General features: G+C 50.6%; 5 protein-coding genes across 5 annotated transcripts; 1 reads left to right on the top strand and 4 right to left on the bottom strand.

The window, feature by feature from the left end:
- Positions 1-817: 817 nt before the first annotated feature.
- Positions 818-3,673, bottom strand: BO83DRAFT_360044 (uncharacterized protein; the record flags this gene model as incomplete). Its single annotated transcript, XM_025529382.1, has 4 exons — positions 818-1,296; positions 1,343-1,411; positions 1,466-3,497; positions 3,586-3,673. 4 exons carry the CDS (start codon positions 3,671-3,673, stop codon positions 825-827), a joined length of 2,661 nt encoding a protein of 886 aa, XP_025388476.1. The 3' UTR covers positions 818-824.
- Positions 3,674-4,470: 797 nt separating this feature from the next.
- Positions 4,471-5,876, bottom strand: BO83DRAFT_378121 (ferric reductase-like transmembrane domain-containing protein). The gene is made up of 2 exons (XM_025531170.1): positions 5,443-5,876; positions 4,471-5,227 (listed from the first exon to the last, which is right to left on the bottom strand). The coding sequence occupies exons 1-2, from the start codon at positions 5,765-5,767 to the stop codon at positions 4,677-4,679; spliced, it is 876 nt and encodes a 291-aa protein (XP_025388475.1). The 5' UTR covers positions 5,768-5,876; the 3' UTR covers positions 4,471-4,676.
- An 87-nt stretch (positions 5,877-5,963) lies between these two features.
- BO83DRAFT_378120 (protein phosphatase 2A structural subunit TPD3) lies at positions 5,964-9,106 on the bottom strand. Its single transcript, XM_025531169.1, has 9 exons — positions 8,558-9,106; positions 8,379-8,484; positions 8,159-8,310; positions 7,604-8,095; positions 7,426-7,540; positions 7,232-7,376; positions 7,073-7,173; positions 6,681-7,018; positions 5,964-6,630 (listed from the first exon to the last, which is right to left on the bottom strand). The coding sequence occupies exons 1-9, from the start codon at positions 8,618-8,620 to the stop codon at positions 6,292-6,294; spliced, it is 1,851 nt and encodes a 616-aa protein (XP_025388474.1). The 5' UTR covers positions 8,621-9,106; the 3' UTR covers positions 5,964-6,291.
- A 297-nt stretch (positions 9,107-9,403) lies between these two features.
- BO83DRAFT_337082 (phenylalanine--tRNA ligase subunit beta) lies at positions 9,404-12,000 on the top strand. The gene is made up of 9 exons (XM_025528467.1): positions 9,404-9,661; positions 9,718-9,758; positions 9,821-9,840; positions 9,899-9,975; positions 10,032-10,161; positions 10,218-10,484; positions 10,541-10,782; positions 10,838-11,646; positions 11,706-12,000. The coding sequence occupies exons 1-9, from the start codon at positions 9,609-9,611 to the stop codon at positions 11,867-11,869; spliced, it is 1,803 nt and encodes a 600-aa protein (XP_025388473.1). The 5' UTR covers positions 9,404-9,608; the 3' UTR covers positions 11,870-12,000.
- An 882-nt stretch (positions 12,001-12,882) lies between these two features.
- Positions 12,883-14,141, bottom strand: BO83DRAFT_378116 (40S ribosomal protein uS3). Its single transcript, XM_025531168.1, has 2 exons — positions 13,452-14,141; positions 12,883-13,224 (listed from the first exon to the last, which is right to left on the bottom strand). The coding sequence occupies exons 1-2, from the start codon at positions 13,782-13,784 to the stop codon at positions 12,892-12,894; spliced, it is 666 nt and encodes a 221-aa protein (XP_025388472.1). The 5' UTR covers positions 13,785-14,141; the 3' UTR covers positions 12,883-12,891.
- Between the last annotated feature and the right edge of the window lie 366 nt (positions 14,142-14,507).

The raw sequence follows: 14,507 nt of genomic DNA, 5'->3' as shown, positions 1-14,507 counted from the left end.
CCCGTATATATACTTATATATATATATATTTTTTTTTCTATTACATACATACTTTTACAGTATCATCACCACCCACACACAGACACACTCATACACTTTTATACTCACACATCCTGCTGGTCACTTGTCTACTATCTTCATCTACCTGCTCTCTCCCTAGTCAAAAACCAAGAATACGAGATGCGACCTCACATCTTTCTTTGCGGGGTGTGTGGCGGAGGACCAACCAGTCAGGCGACGGATGCTGGATGTGGGGGAATCCATCATCCACGCAAGGGGAGCTCTGGCCTCCTCAGCTACAGAGTAACGATCGACTCTGTCTTTCCCGCTGCACACCTGATTCTCCAGCAATGAAACTATTGACTACTATCTTGGCCTGGAGAAGGTGGGCTGATATCAAGTTCTCTTGATCGCTACTGATCGATAAATACCACTCCAAACGGTTTTACCAGTAACCCAGGTCCGACTGCATCTGCTATCTAACCATCCCCTGGGGGTTTCGCTGCATCAGCACAAGTGGACTGATCTTCATGCTCAAAGACTTGTGAAAATAACTTTTCCCAGTGATACCATACTAACACTATCCCTCATTCTAAGATATACTCCAACCGTAAGGGTCCGACTCTGTGGGACAAGAGGTACCCTTAAATACAAGTAATACAATGATGCCATACGGCCATATCTCCAACTGCTTTCCCCAATGCCCTTCGAACCCTGCTCCTAGGACTCACCGCTGATTGCTGGTGGTAATCTCACCCCATTCATCTCTTCCAGAAAGAATCGTATATGTGGACGCCGCGGGGACCTCGCTCTACCCGACTCGTTCACGGCTTTCCAGCTTGCTTGGCTGGTCCAAGGGCCTCTTTGCCTCTTTGTCCGGGACCATCATGCTGCTTCGAGTTCGACATCTTTCCGCTGAGTAGATACATTCCACCTTCGGTCATGTCCGTTGGTGCACTCCTGCTCTTACTAGGTGCATTCCCTACGCCTTCGAAAGGGGGCAGAAATCCATGTGCATTAACATTCTGCGAGACAGCCAAGGCAGCCGTTTTCTGAAAGGCTAGACCACGGTTCTTGTTGAAATACTGCGTCAGAAGCTGTGGATACCGCTGTCTCATTTCCTCCACGCTGGTCTGCCTCGCCGGGTCAGTCGGGTTTAACAATGTTGGGGGGCTGCGTGGCTTGTATATCGATGGTCCTCCTGGCTGGCCCAAGTTCTGCCCTCGAGAACGTTGATGACCTGGTAGAAAGGCTTCATTCGATACATGGGGATGCTCAAGTGGACCACGGGATCTGCTGCGCAACACCATCAGCTTGATTGCCTGTGCTCGAAGATTCTTACTACCTTTCGGCAATCTCTCGATTCGCCCGTTTTTCTTTGATCTTCCGTAGCTTCTTGTCACGTCGACGCCTGCAAACTTAGTATTCTCCAGAGTCATACCATTCCAAGGCGGACGGTACTTACTCTCCTTGATGAACGGTAGCCCATGAATCCGTCGTTGACACATACGACGATATAGATTGATGGTCATCACCCTCTTCCATCTCTTTCGCACTCATGTACGGGCCCATCGCGCTGTGCAGTCCAGGCCTTCGCAGCTCCTTCCCGGGCTTCCAGGCCTTGGCTGAGTGTCGCATCAGAGGTGCATGAGCTTCATGCTTGTCTGATAGTCCCTTGACGGCACCCGCCTCACTTTCCGCGCGGTTCTTGCGGTTGTGCTTAGCAGGCACGGCTGACAGCAACCCGCGCGGCTCATGAAGTTCATCTCGCCTTTGTTTAATCAATTTGGAAGTAGCGGCTGATAGTTCCCGAAGAAGCCCATCGAGTGGTTCGCCTCGGCGAGTGGCCTCCTCAATTTGATGATGCACCTTTTCAACGTCCAAAGCGGTTATCTTCGTAGGTGTTTGCCATCCAGCAGTTCCGTCAGTAGTTCTCGATTTGGCCTCGCCATGTGTCTGGACCTGTTTGTCTGACCTCTTGGGTTCAATCCGGGTCTCAATTCCTCGTGCGGCATGCGAAAAGCTAGCATCCTTCATTGAGTTATGGTTTGGACGTACCTCTGTTGAGCCGATTGTCGCATTGTATGGGTAGGTATCAGATACAGCATGTAGTGGCATTGATGCGTTAACTGTCTCATTGAGGGAGAGCGACTGCGAAAGGGCGTTTGCTAGTGAGGGCATTGAGAAAGCTGGAAGCCCAGAAGCGGAGCTGGGTGTGCACAGCGAAGGTCCCATTAGAGATGGACTACCTGTGAGGCCGCTGGCGACATACAATGAAGCGACGTTCGAGGGATGTTGCCTGATTGGGATCGTTGTGTTCAATCTTCCAGAAACCCATTCGAGATGTTCTCTGTATATTCTAACCGCATCCAATTCTCTCACCAAACTCATTCGCTGATCAACTAGAATCTTTTTGGCATTTGGGTCGAGATCCCAACTGTGCACAGCCATATACCTATCAATACCGGATAGCTTACTGGTAAGTGACTCATGCTCCTTTGCAGCATCTTCCAGAGACTTCTGGTACGTCGGTGTTTGAGGAGTGCTAACCATCATTGGATGATTAAGAGCTGGGACTTGTCCACCTGCATATTGATGCCATTGATGCCCCAAAGAAGGGCAAAGAGAGTCATAAGTAGGTGGAAGCTGACCAAGAAATGAGGTCGCCCTGCCGCTACTTGTATTGCTTTCCGCAGAATAGTCAGAAGTCGTGGTAACAGTGGGATATGGCTGGACTGCTGGCATGGAAGAAATTACGGGGCCTTGAGTACCCAGGGTAGGATACAGGTTTGAAGCCCACGATAATGGACCATCTCCAAAGGCATACATAGGGTAGTCCGAGGCCGCTGGTATAACTTCCGGAGCTGGTAAGGCGATATGAGGCATTGGTAGGTCACTCATGGCCCATGGAAGACTGGGTTGGGAGAACAGCCCTGTGGTAGCTGCCGTAGACAGAAGAGTCGGTGCTTGTCCATAGTTTGAGAAGTGCTGGTCAATTGCACTACCGCTTTGAGGCAGTATGGTACGTATATCGTCGTGACTTTCAGCAGGCTGCGGTGCAGCTATAGAAATATTAACACTAGCGTTGTTATCTTGCAACAGCACATGTTTATTTTCGCGTTTGATTTTAGTGTCATCTCGCAATGAAGGCTTAGATATCTTCTGATCACTGCCTCTTGCACTTATGTTGCGCACCGGCTGCTTCGCCTTGGGGGTAGGGGACTGTGGTTCCATTGGAACGATTCGACCTCCAGCGGTGACGCGCTGGTGCTTCGGGGATGTATGCTCCTTTAGAAACCGAACAAATCCGGCATCTGCGTGTGCGCGGATGCTCTGTGGAGGGTCACTTGGCTGCCGAGAGGGATAAATTACAGCGTGCTCTGGAACTGAAAGAGTTCGTTCGCTCTGGCGTGACAAGTTTGAGGCATTCCTTGACCGGTTGACTGGCTGCTCCGACAAGACACTCGTACTGGTTTTGCGTTGTCGAAGGACGTTATCTAGTGATGAAGAGACTTCTGTGTCAGTAAAATGTTTTCTTCGTTTCCAGCATTCACTACTAGAATGAGATAAAAAGGAAAGACTTACTTCCAACGGCCTGCTCAGTAAATTTGCTGAAATCTATCCGTCCGTGGTGGCTGAGTGCCAGCAGAGTGGGAATGTCATACTTGACCATGGCTGTTCCTAGTGGATACAACACACCGGTGGATGCAAAATAGGAAAAACGAGCAAGCAGCTAGTGGCTCTGAGTGAAAGGCTTGAAAGAAAGGGATAGAAGTTCGGAATCTGTCTCTTGATTAAACAGCGTGCTACAATGAAGAATTGACTGTATCAGAAGTGCTGATAGGAATATCTTCGTGCACGAACTAGGAAAGTGCGCACGCGACTCGGGACGTATTGCTCCTGCCCTTGGGATGAGCAGGAAGGAAAAGGAGGAGGAGCCAGTCACCTAGTCAGTCTAGGCACTGGCGCGCCGAAGATAACTCTGCGCGAGTCTCATGGAGTTTGTTTTGCATGTACCAGCTACATTGCCTAATCGAGTGCAGTGGATCACTGGTTGAAATACATACACAGCTGGGTGGACCGTAAATTGCAGTGATGGATTCGGATCACCCAATCAGTTGGTGTGGTATATTTTGCAGGAGGAATCATCAAGAACAGATAGCTCTGGCAGCCAGAATTCCAGAGTGGTGATGGTGAAATGGCCACCAAATTCTGTTGAACGATGGAGACATAGACGCTTGAAGCAGCTCAGCAAGAGCGATACCACAACAAAGAAAGCATCCCACCGTCTCGAACTTACAGCGAGGAAGCATAACTTGTGTCAAACAAGGCTCCAGTAGGTAGTAACCGGTCCTATGGTGTTTCTGTATGAGAAAATGATAAGTTGACGATCTCTAGAAGCTCATCAAGAATTGCTACCCCTTGGTAGCAGAAGTAAATGGGATGCTTAATGCGATGTACTTGCGCTGCGGAGAGATCATGCTTTATATTATAATCTAGAAATCCTATTATGTTTATTCGAATATCTACAGCATTGGTCCTCGAATATCTAACATGATTGTGTAGGACACCAGTATCGTTAACAATTCCCGTACCCCAAAGCCACAACTCTGATGATCCGCTGTTCTAACATAGCTTATCAGCAATGAACGTGCCGAGCATCACAAAGATCGAGTCTATTGCATCATGTAGCAACAGGCGAAATTGATTGCAGAGCTCGCAAATGACTCAAGGATATAGGTGCGCGCCACCGAAACATGGCAGAAAGCCGCAAGTTCCAGGGCTCCCACGATGGAAACATGCACAAGGTAGAATACCTGCTGTCTGGACTTGGCAGAAGTCGGTTTCAACCAGCGTACCCAGCGAGGCATGGCTGCCGGACGAGCAAAGAGAGCGACCGCGCCTACCATGGTGGCAGCAGCGATACCCCACTGGACATCAGAATCCCAGATACGTTTCGCAAAGAGCGAGCCGAAGTCAGGGTGGCTCGACTGCAGGAAGAAAGAATCGTACATGACAGCGTGGGCGATGAGCAGCGGCGCAAGAACGATCCGACCAAATAGACGATGGTAGGCGTTGATGGTCGGCTGCGGAACGGATGTGATAACCGACACGACGGACGGTGATCCTGGTGATGGACTCATGTACAGGGACGGTGACATGAGCACCTGCAAGGGGAGCTGGGAGAGGCTGACATGGGCTAGAGCTTTGGTAAAGTGAAGGTAATCTGTTTACATCAACAATAATTTAGCTTTCGTCTCCACGATGTGGGTGATATAAGAATATGAGACAACTGGATTGTTGTAGTTCGCGGGAGCTTAGATGAACACAAAGTGTAGATTCTGGCAAATCGGAGCCCAGACAAATGTAATCCTATGCCCCAAGCTCGACCATCTCGGGTACTAGTAGTATCAGGAAATATCATAGAAAATATTGACCCACCTTCACCAGAATTCCAGATGCAAAGACTCAGAAGCCAGCCAAGCCAGATGAGACAGACGATGTATTGTCTTCGGGTCTCCATCCAGCCAGCAACTGGGGGCGTATCCAACCATGATTTCTCCAAGTTCTTTCGCCGCGAGCGCCTCTCGGCTGGCTTTTCGGAGCCAGGAGCTTCACTAAAGGATTTCTTATATACTCGAACCAGAACAAGAGCAACCAACACCGAGCACTGCGCGTAGAATCCACGTAAATCCAGAAGCTCCCGACGTTGCTGCTTCTCAGCGTCTGTGAGAGACGTGAAATGCCACGGCCAAGAAAACGACATTGTATTCACGGCTGCGGATAAATAAACCAACAAGATTGAGAAATGAGGCGTCTTAGCAACGTCAATGGCGGTTAGAGATATTGAGCAACCTCTCAGACTCAGGAATCACACGTGGACTAAAGATTAAATAGACGGATGCCTGGCTTACACCGACGGCTTTACGGAAGTAGCGCATCCTAGGCCCTCGGGATCACATGATACTGAATGGGATCTACCAAGTCGTTTGCTGCTTCTAATCAGCGTTTCTCATGAAGTAGCACTTGCGTGCTACACATTTGCGATTACATTTTTCGGGAAACATAAGAGAGAAATTTTTGCAGGAGGGTTGATCGTGGACCAAAAGAATCTACATTTAGAACGCCATGAGCATTTCGTACCAGTCAGACGCTCTGACTATTTCTAAGTTTGACAAAACTGAATTCCACCCAAATTAGTGCGAGTGCCGTTGATATTATTCCCACTCACACCCAAGGTGCTTTGCATCAACAAGCAGGTGCTGGCCTACGCCGAGTTGGGAAAGTAGCCTACGGTGAAGTCTGCATGACTTCCTCGTGGCCGCCTGCGGCAGTCGTTGCGAAGTACCGAACATCAACGTCTTCATCCTCCTGCAGCTTCTCCAAGCTGGGGAGGATTCTTTGCTGGATGAGGTCCTGACCCCGCGGGGATGGCGTGGCAGTTTTACCTGCCTTCTCCAGGTCTGTGAGGGTTCCCTCTGTGGGGAGGCGACGCAGGGTATCGATCAGCACGGCATAAGACTTGGCCACATTGAAACGGATGTTAGGGATCTCATCCGAGACAAGTCGATCCAAGATGGGGAGAATCGAGTTCTCGATGATGTCCAGAGAAACAACGGGTGCGAGAGTCTGAATAAAGTTAGCAGGGCAATGTCTGTAGGAGCGATCAATCAACATACGGAGATGGCAAAGCATGTTGTCATTCTGTACAGGTAGTTGGTGTGTTGACCCATCCCCATCACCTTGGGGATGATAGAGCCCTTAGCCCAGTCGACACCAAACACTTCCGTCAGCTTCCTCAGATTTTGAGTAGCAGCCTCGCGAATGGAGAAAACTGTATCACCGAGCCAGCCCATGCAAAGCTCGCTGAGCTGTTCGTCGAAGAATTTGACTCCCAATTGGCTTGCAAGCAGGGGAATGTATTCGATAATCGCGAGACGCACTCTCCATTGCTTGTCTTCGGCCAGCTGGACAATAGCCGGGAGAAGTGACTGTGAGAGAAGATCGATGCCGATAACTACAACAATTAGATTATGTATGCTTTATTAAAAACGCGAGTTGTTCGTCTCACCTTTGTTAACCAATTCCAGCTTGGAGATGATATGAAGGCGGACATCGGGGAACTCGTCCTTGAGCATCTGCAAAAACATCGGGAGGAGGTGCGCAATAGTCCTGAACATGACCTGTAAGTAAGCTGGTTAAACGGCGTCTGCGAATCGGTGATACTGACTCCTCCTTTCCGAGTATCGGTGCAAGACCGCTGATCTGAGTACCAAGCGCGGCGCGCACATGCTGAGATGGATCAGAGACAAGGTCTTCCACGCTAGTCATGATTTCGTTGAGCAATGTGTCTCGGTCAATCAGATTGCAAAAGCCTAACGCCGGTTAGCCATGGTAAGAGCCTAAAGTAGGCGAGAATCATACCTGGAATCTGTCCAGCAATGGCAGTACGGACTTCGGCTTCGGTGTCCTTCAGAAGCTTGACAAAAGAGGGAACCATATCACGAGTTACGACCTCTTCGTGCACAGCTTTAGCGATCTACCAACGAGGTCAGAAAGGCACAACACACGGCGGAAGGAGCATCGTCAGGACAGAAGATACCTTCTCATATCTATCAGCAACCATGTACCTGACTCTCCAACTCTTGTCCTCAAACAGGTTGCGCAAGGAGGTCAAAAGAACACCATGGCTGGGCTGCTGCTCCTTGGGGATCTCTTCCGCGATCGAGATGAGAACATCCACTGTAAGCAAGCGGACACTGTCCTGCTCGTCTGTTGCAAGGTGCTGAAACAGGGGTATCATCTCTTCGATAACGATTTGGGTATTCAATTCTTTGATAAACTTCGCCAAGTTGTTGCCCGACTGTCTCCTCACCATCGGTGTGTCATCATGTACGAGGCCTCCGTAGTATTGCCGAAGGGTCTGCTGTGATGAGGGAGAAGCCTTCCTATACGGAACACAGTACAGGCCGGTCGCGGAAACCTTCGAGGTGAACCAGTCGGCTTTCGACAGGCGTAGGACCATCGGGATGAAATTCTCTTCGATCTGCTTCTCGGACAACTGCTCGCCGATATTATTGAGGGATTCCACAGCCTGAAACAATGAATGTCAGCACGAAGGGAGAGTACCACAAAAAAACGGTTGCGGCTCTCTAACCTTTTCTCTGACCAAAGGCTCTTCAATAGCGGCCAAGTTCTCGAGCGGAGAGAGGAGTACATGCCCGTACTCCGGACCCCCGACATACTCTATGAAATTACCCAGCTCTTCACTCAGTGCAGTCAAAACCTCATCTTCATCCTCGACGGAATCTATGGCGCAAGAGTTAGGGGAAACATTTTGACCAGAAAGCTATCCTTCTTGCGTTGACGGTACTAACCATCAAGGAAAGGGATAAGTTCTTCCCGGGTCCGCTCGGGCCCTAAGGCCAAAGCGATAGTAGACAGACGGTGGATGGCATTGAGGCGGAGGAGTACATCGTCATGCTGTGACATTCTCAGGATCAGGACTGCCGATGTTCGTGCGTCAGGGATAGGACGACCACGAGGGCAACTATACCTTCAACTCATCAATAAGGACGGCGATAGGGTAAAGCTCGTCGTTCTCTCCTTGGCCCTCCATTGCGAAAATGATGTATGAGTGTGAGGTTGAATGTTAGGGAAATACGCAGAGAGGCAAGGATGTGACCGGTCCAAGTCCTCGTTCAGGCTACGATCCGACCCGCTCGCACGCGAACACGACGAATATTTCCTAGGAAGAAAGGCAATCCGGCAAAAGGGGGCGGGAATATCGTGAAGAGGAAGGAGGATGCTAAGAACCTATACAAAGGTGAAAAGGTATCAAGTTAGCGGGGGGGAAGTGTGGTGGGAGGGAGAAGGAGATAGTAGAGGGTGAGTTGAGAACCCCGGAGCGAGGTTTCGTGGGGTTTGGGCCGCCGCAGGACACTTGAGCAACAACAGCAGCAGCAAGAACATCATTATCATACCTCGACAATTGGACCGGGACCAAACAGGGATTATGGTCCAATCTAAGATTATCGTGAAAAATAAAAGACCCCCGTATATGATGCGACAGGGGTTTAGAATGGAAGACTTGTGAGCAGTGATATCAAGCTAATCCGTGGAGGGGGGGGGGATTGCGAAGGTGACGAGATGGGCTTGCTGGAGAGGTTGCTTTGGACTTGTTGGAGGCCGGACTGTGGCTGGTGAAGGGGAGAGCGCAAGCAGGCGGTGTACTGTCCCGTACGGAAGTCCGAGTCCGGTGAGGTTCGAACCACCAAGCAAGAAAAAAAGGAGGGGTGATGGCCTTGTGGCGGTGCGCTTTCAGTGGCTTTGCCCGCCGCCCTCACAGAGGGTCAAGCCCCAACGGGGAACAAAAGACTTTATGACTCCGACTAGACTAACTGTAGAGTTACCCAAACGGTGGCATACTGTCCGATTGAAGCCCAGCGCTCTTGTTGCCCGTCCTCTTTTCCCCCCCGCTGATTACTTGCGGTTGACCTCGTGGTGGGACTTACACAGACTATCCATCTCCTCAGGCAGTCTGTTGGTTTTCTTCTTCCTCTCAACTTTTCTTGTCGCCCTGTCTTAAACCTCCCCCGCTCATCACCATGCCTACCATCTCCGTCGACAAGGAGGCGCTTTTCGAGGCGCTCGGTCGGGAGTATGCGCAATTCATCCCCTTGGATACTCTTTCTTCATACTGACCAACCTCCCTAGTTATACCACCGAGGAGTTCGACGAGCTGTGCTTCGAATTCGGTACGTCGGACATTCTGAACCGGGATTGGCGGGGCAATGCGCTAACTGCTACTTTACCACAGGAATTGAACTCGATGAAGACGTAAATTCTCCTTCGACCGTTCTCGCCCCTTGGGAGTCGCAGTATTAACTCAAACCAGACCACCAACTCGGACAGACCGATTGTGAACGGCAAGCAAGAACCCCCGCAGCTCAAGATCGAGATCCCCGCCAACCGGTACGCACCCGCGATAACTCTAATGATCCAAAATACACATACTGAAAGGTATCTAGATATGACCTGCTGTGCTTCGAGGGTATCGCCCTCATGCTCAACATTTTCCTGGGCCGTCAGCCTCTCCCCAACTACAAGCTGGTCGAGCCTGCCAATGGTGAACTTCAGACCATCATCGTCAAGGAGGACGTATGTTACCACCGAAAATCTGGCTCAACATGAGTGAAACTAATACATGAGCGTAGACTATGAAGATCCGCCCCCTCGTCTCCGGTGCCATTCTCCGCAATATCAAGTTCGACCAAGCGCGTTACGAATCCTTCATTGCCCTGCAAGACAAGCTCCACCAGAACCTCGCCAGGCAAAGAACCCTCGTTTCCATCGGTACCCACGATCTGGACACCATCCAGGGCCCTTTCACATACGAGGCCCTTCCCCCGAAGGACATTAAGTTTGTCCCTCTCAACCAGACGAAAGAAATGAACGGCGAGGAGTTGATGGCTTTCTACGAGGTATGGCCCACAGGTGTCTGACGAGACGAATAAACTAGGTGCTTACTATGTAACAGAAAGACAAGCACCTGGGCAAGTACCTCCACATCATCCGCGACTCCCCCGTTTACCCCGTGATCTACGACTCCAAGAGAACCGTCTGCTCTCTTCCTCCTATCATCAACGGCGATCACTCCAAGATCACCCTGGACACCAAGAACGTCTTCATCGAGATCACTGCACTTGACAAGACGAAGGTTGAGATTGTTAACCGGATCATTGTGTCCATGTTCTCTCAATACACCTCCGAGCCTTTCACGTAAGCCCGCTTCCTCTCGGTTCGAGTAATAAAGCCCTGCTCACTGGACGAATAGGATTGAGCCTGTTAAGGTGATCTCCGATCACAACAACGAGACTAGAGTCGTCCCCGACATTGCGCCCCGTACGACTCAGGCCGAGGTCTCCTACCTCAACCAGTGCTGCGGCCTGGAGCTCTCCCCCGAAGAGATCTGCACTCTCCTGAAGAAGATGGCTTACGATGCGAAGCCCTCTACCGCTTCCAAGGATCTGATTGATGTGTTTATCCCTCCGACGAGAGCCGACGTTCTCCACCAAGCCGACATCATGGAGGATGTCGCCATCGCTTATGGCTTCAACAACCTTCCCCGGTCTTTCCCCAGCAAGTCCGGTACCATTGCTCAACCCCTCCCCATCAACAAGCTTACCGATATTGTGCGCATGGAGGCCGCCATGGCCGGCTGGTCTGAGGTGCTGCCCCTGATCCTGTGCTCGCACGACGAGAACTTCGCTTGGCTCAACCGCAAGGACGACGGAAACACCGCCGTCAAGCTGGCCAACCCCAAGACCACTGAGTTCCAGGTTGTCCGCACAAGCCTGCTGCCCGGTCTGCTCAAGACCATCCGTGAGAACAAGCATCACGCCGTGCCCATGAAGGTCTTCGAAGTCAGCGATGTTGCTTTCAAGGACCTGTCTCTGGAGCGTAAGAGTCGTAACGAGAGGCACTTCGCTGCTGCCTGGTACGGCAAGACGAGTGGTTTCGAGGTTGTCCACGGTCTCCTGGACCGTGTCATGGCCATGCTCAAGAGCGCTTTCATCACTGGCGAGGAGGGCCTTGAGAACCCCGCCATGGCTGACTCTCAGTACTGGATTGAGGAGCTTGACGGTAAGTCAAGAAGCAATTAGACATCCCGAGATATACAGGTCACTAACTGGACGCCTTAGAACCCACCTACTTCCCCGGGCACGCCGCCTCCGTCCACGTGCGCATAGCTGGCAAGGAGCACGTCATCGGTGCCTTCGGTATCCTGCACCCGACGGTGTTGGAGAACTACGAGTTGAAGTACCCCGTCAGCACTCTGGAGATCAACGTCGAAGCTTTCCTGTAAGCGACAGCGTGAGGTCAGAGCAAAGTCATGCGTAGACGATAGATGTTACATAGAAAAATAGCTGATGCCATGATTGATTTATCTCATTGTTACTTCTTGATGTCATCGTCACCAGAAACGAGAACTGTCAGAAGCCAAAAGTAGTCTATCACAGTTTAGTGTGTTCAATAATACTCATGATATATAGTACAGCAGGTGTTGAAAGCTTCGCCATCACTCCTTTGGCTCAGCTGCAGTAAACCTTAGCAGTAGGAGTACTATATCTTCCTTGGTCGAGTAATGGTTAGTACTTGACTAGTTCAAGCCCTTTGGACCTCATACTAACTCTTCCTGCCGTAAGAGTACAGTGGTAAATTCTTATAGTACTAGTACTAGGCTTATGGGGCAACTCAAAACAAACAAGATGTACTTAATTCAATTAATACTAACCGATTATATATATACATGAAACCATAGTATGTAGGGAACCAACTACGTATACCAGTAGCAAGACTACACAATCCTACGAAAGAACAGACACAAATCCAATACCAGCAGACCAAACAATCTCTTTTCCCCACGTGCCTAGATACTAGTACTACTTTAAAAAATTCCAGGTCCTACCCCGACCCAGCCTATGACGTAAGCCAATGAGAATAGAAAGAACAACCAACTCATCAACCTTTCCATCTTCTCATTCCCATTTCCGCCTAGAGTCTCCACTAGACAGAAAAAAAATATACAACCACAGAAGGGCGTCTCGCAACTATCCTTCCCCCATCATCTATGATAGGAAGAGAGAGAGAGCCGGGAGTTGAATAAACAGCTTAGAGGTCATCAAAGTAGTTGTTTATTTGGAAGCGTCATAGGTAAGAGATATAGGAAAGAGGTTTGAGAGTTAGGTTAGGTTAGGTTAATGGGCGGGACAGGAGACTAGGTAATGAAGATGATATTCGAGAACAGGGAAGAGAAGCAGGGCCTAATGGAGAAGAAAAAAAAAACCAAATGAAATTTCTTTTGTTTGGGATATGATTTTTTTTTCTTTACTCCTGGGCGTAAGCCTCGGCACCGGCACCCTCCTGGGCCTCGGTGGCCTGCTGCTCGGCCAGACGCTGCTGCTCAGCGGCCTGCTGAGCGGCAAGAGCCTTGGCGCCGTAGTCCTGGCTCATGGGCTGCAGGACGGGCTGCTCCTCCTTGGGCTCGATGATGGTGACGGCATCGGGGAGAGTCTTCTGGGGACCGGCCTTGCCCTCGGGGTCGGAACCGCGCATGATCTTGACCTTGATACCGAGGACACCCTGGCGGAGGAGAACGTGGCGGGTGGCGCTGTCGATGAATTCCTTGGCGGGCTGACCGGAGTGGATCATGAAACCGTCCTATTTGGAAGAATGATTGTTAGTTTTGCTGGTACTTCATGTCATACATATGATGGACTGGTTCTTCAAATGGTGGGTGTATCTTCGGTTCGGTCCTTGCACAGTTGCTTCGTTTTCGCAGATCGTAGTTGGTAATGTTGTCGTTGGATATGCGCAAATACCACCACTGATTCGGGACCGATCCGACCATTCGAGAAATGAAAATCAATCCTTTTTGATAGACGTACAGTGAACTTCATGGACTTGGCACGGGCAGCACGGAGCTTTCCGGAGACGACAACCTCGCAACCCTTGGCACCGCTCTCCATGATGAAACGGAGGACACCGTAGCAAGCACGGCGGACGGCCAGACCGTTGAGGAGCTTGTAGCGGAGGGACTCGCACTGAGCGACGGCGGAGAGACCGCGGTTCTGGACCTTGGCGGCATAGAGGGAAACGGAGTTCTCGGGGAACTTGAAGCGCTTCTGGATGAGGGAGGTGAGCTCGCGGATGCGGCGGCCCTGCTCACCGAGAACCTCCTGGGTGTGGGTGGCACGGATGACTGTAAAGAAAGAGAGCATCCGTTAGCAACTGGCACATATATTCCATCTTCTTTTGCATATAAAAATCGTCTCCAATTCCCAAAGGTCTCCAGTTGTTGGTTGAAATATTCCCGGCCGTTTTCCGATCACTATTTTCCTTTTGCTCCTCCCGGATGAACCAATCATTCGTCCCATATCGGTTCTTCAAATGTCCCAATCCCGGCCTTTTCCAACATAACACACAGGGTCTGGAATCAAATGCAAAATGCAAAATGAAATATCGGGCGGACGTACTGATGTCGGTGACGGTGGGAGTGACACGGACTTCGACGCCGGAGTATCCCTCCTCAGCCAGCTCGCGCTGGAAGAACTCGTTCAGCTCGGCATAGAAGACACCGTCGGCGACGAACTTGCGGCGCTTCGAAATAGCTCCCTGGACAGCAGCCATGATTGCGTTTCTGTTTTATTGAATTGGCGAAGAAACGGCCGAGGGCGTAGGTTGGGGGTGTGTCGTGCGAGGGCGAAATGGGCGGCGGCGGTCAAGTCAGTTTTGAGAGAGCCGGCGTTAGTGGGCAGTTTTTGCCTTTAGGGCTTCTGCTGGCCCTTCTGGGCTAGGGCTCAACCTCGCTTGCTGCTCGGCGGGCACCTTCCCTCTTTGGGGCGCCAAGCCTCTTAGTCTACAATCCCGCTTTCTGCCTCATATTTCAGGGGTTCAGGCATTAGTTAACTAACTCTGATTGTTTTCTAGTTCTAGTTACAGTA

This window comes from Aspergillus eucalypticola, assembly GCF_003184535.1.
Source record: "Aspergillus eucalypticola CBS 122712 chromosome Unknown BO83scaffold_11, whole genome shotgun sequence".
Taxonomy (NCBI): Eukaryota; Fungi; Ascomycota; class Eurotiomycetes; order Eurotiales; family Aspergillaceae; genus Aspergillus; species Aspergillus eucalypticola.
Note: the sequence above shows the minus strand (reverse complement) of the source record. Positions and strands in the feature narration are given on the sequence as shown.

Bases quoted from the DNA above. Each gene is read 5' to 3' on its own strand.
- BO83DRAFT_378121 (XM_025531170.1), bottom strand. From the start codon at position 5,767: ATGTCGTTTTCTTGGCCGTGGCATTTCACGTCTCTCACAGACGCTGAG. The intron at 5,228-5,442 runs GTGGGTCAATAT...TGATGTAAACAG, and splicing joins CATCTGGAATTCTGGTGAAG to ATTACCTTCACTTTACCAAA.
- BO83DRAFT_378120 (XM_025531169.1), bottom strand. From the start codon at position 8,620: ATGGAGGGCCAAGGAGAGAACGACGAGCTTTACCCTATCGCCGTCCTT. The intron at 7,019-7,072 runs GTGAGACGAACA...TAATTGTTGTAG, and splicing joins GCTGGAATTGGTTAACAAAG to TTATCGGCATCGATCTTCTC. The intron at 6,631-6,680 runs GTATGTTGATTG...AACTTTATTCAG, and splicing joins CAACATGCTTTGCCATCTCC to ACTCTCGCACCCGTTGTTTC.
- BO83DRAFT_337082 (XM_025528467.1), top strand. From the start codon at position 9,609: ATGCCTACCATCTCCGTCGACAAGGAGGCGCTTTTCGAGGCGCTCGGT. The intron at 9,662-9,717 runs GTATGCGCAATT...CAACCTCCCTAG, and splicing joins TTCGAGGCGCTCGGTCGGGA to TTATACCACCGAGGAGTTCG. The intron at 10,783-10,837 runs GTAAGCCCGCTT...CTGGACGAATAG, and splicing joins TACACCTCCGAGCCTTTCAC to GATTGAGCCTGTTAAGGTGA.
- BO83DRAFT_378116 (XM_025531168.1), bottom strand. From the start codon at position 13,784: ATGCTCTCTTTCTTTACAGTCATCCGTGCCACCCACACCCAGGAGGTT. The intron at 13,225-13,451 runs GTACGTCTATCA...TCTTCCAAATAG, and splicing joins CCAAGTCCATGAAGTTCACT to GACGGTTTCATGATCCACTC.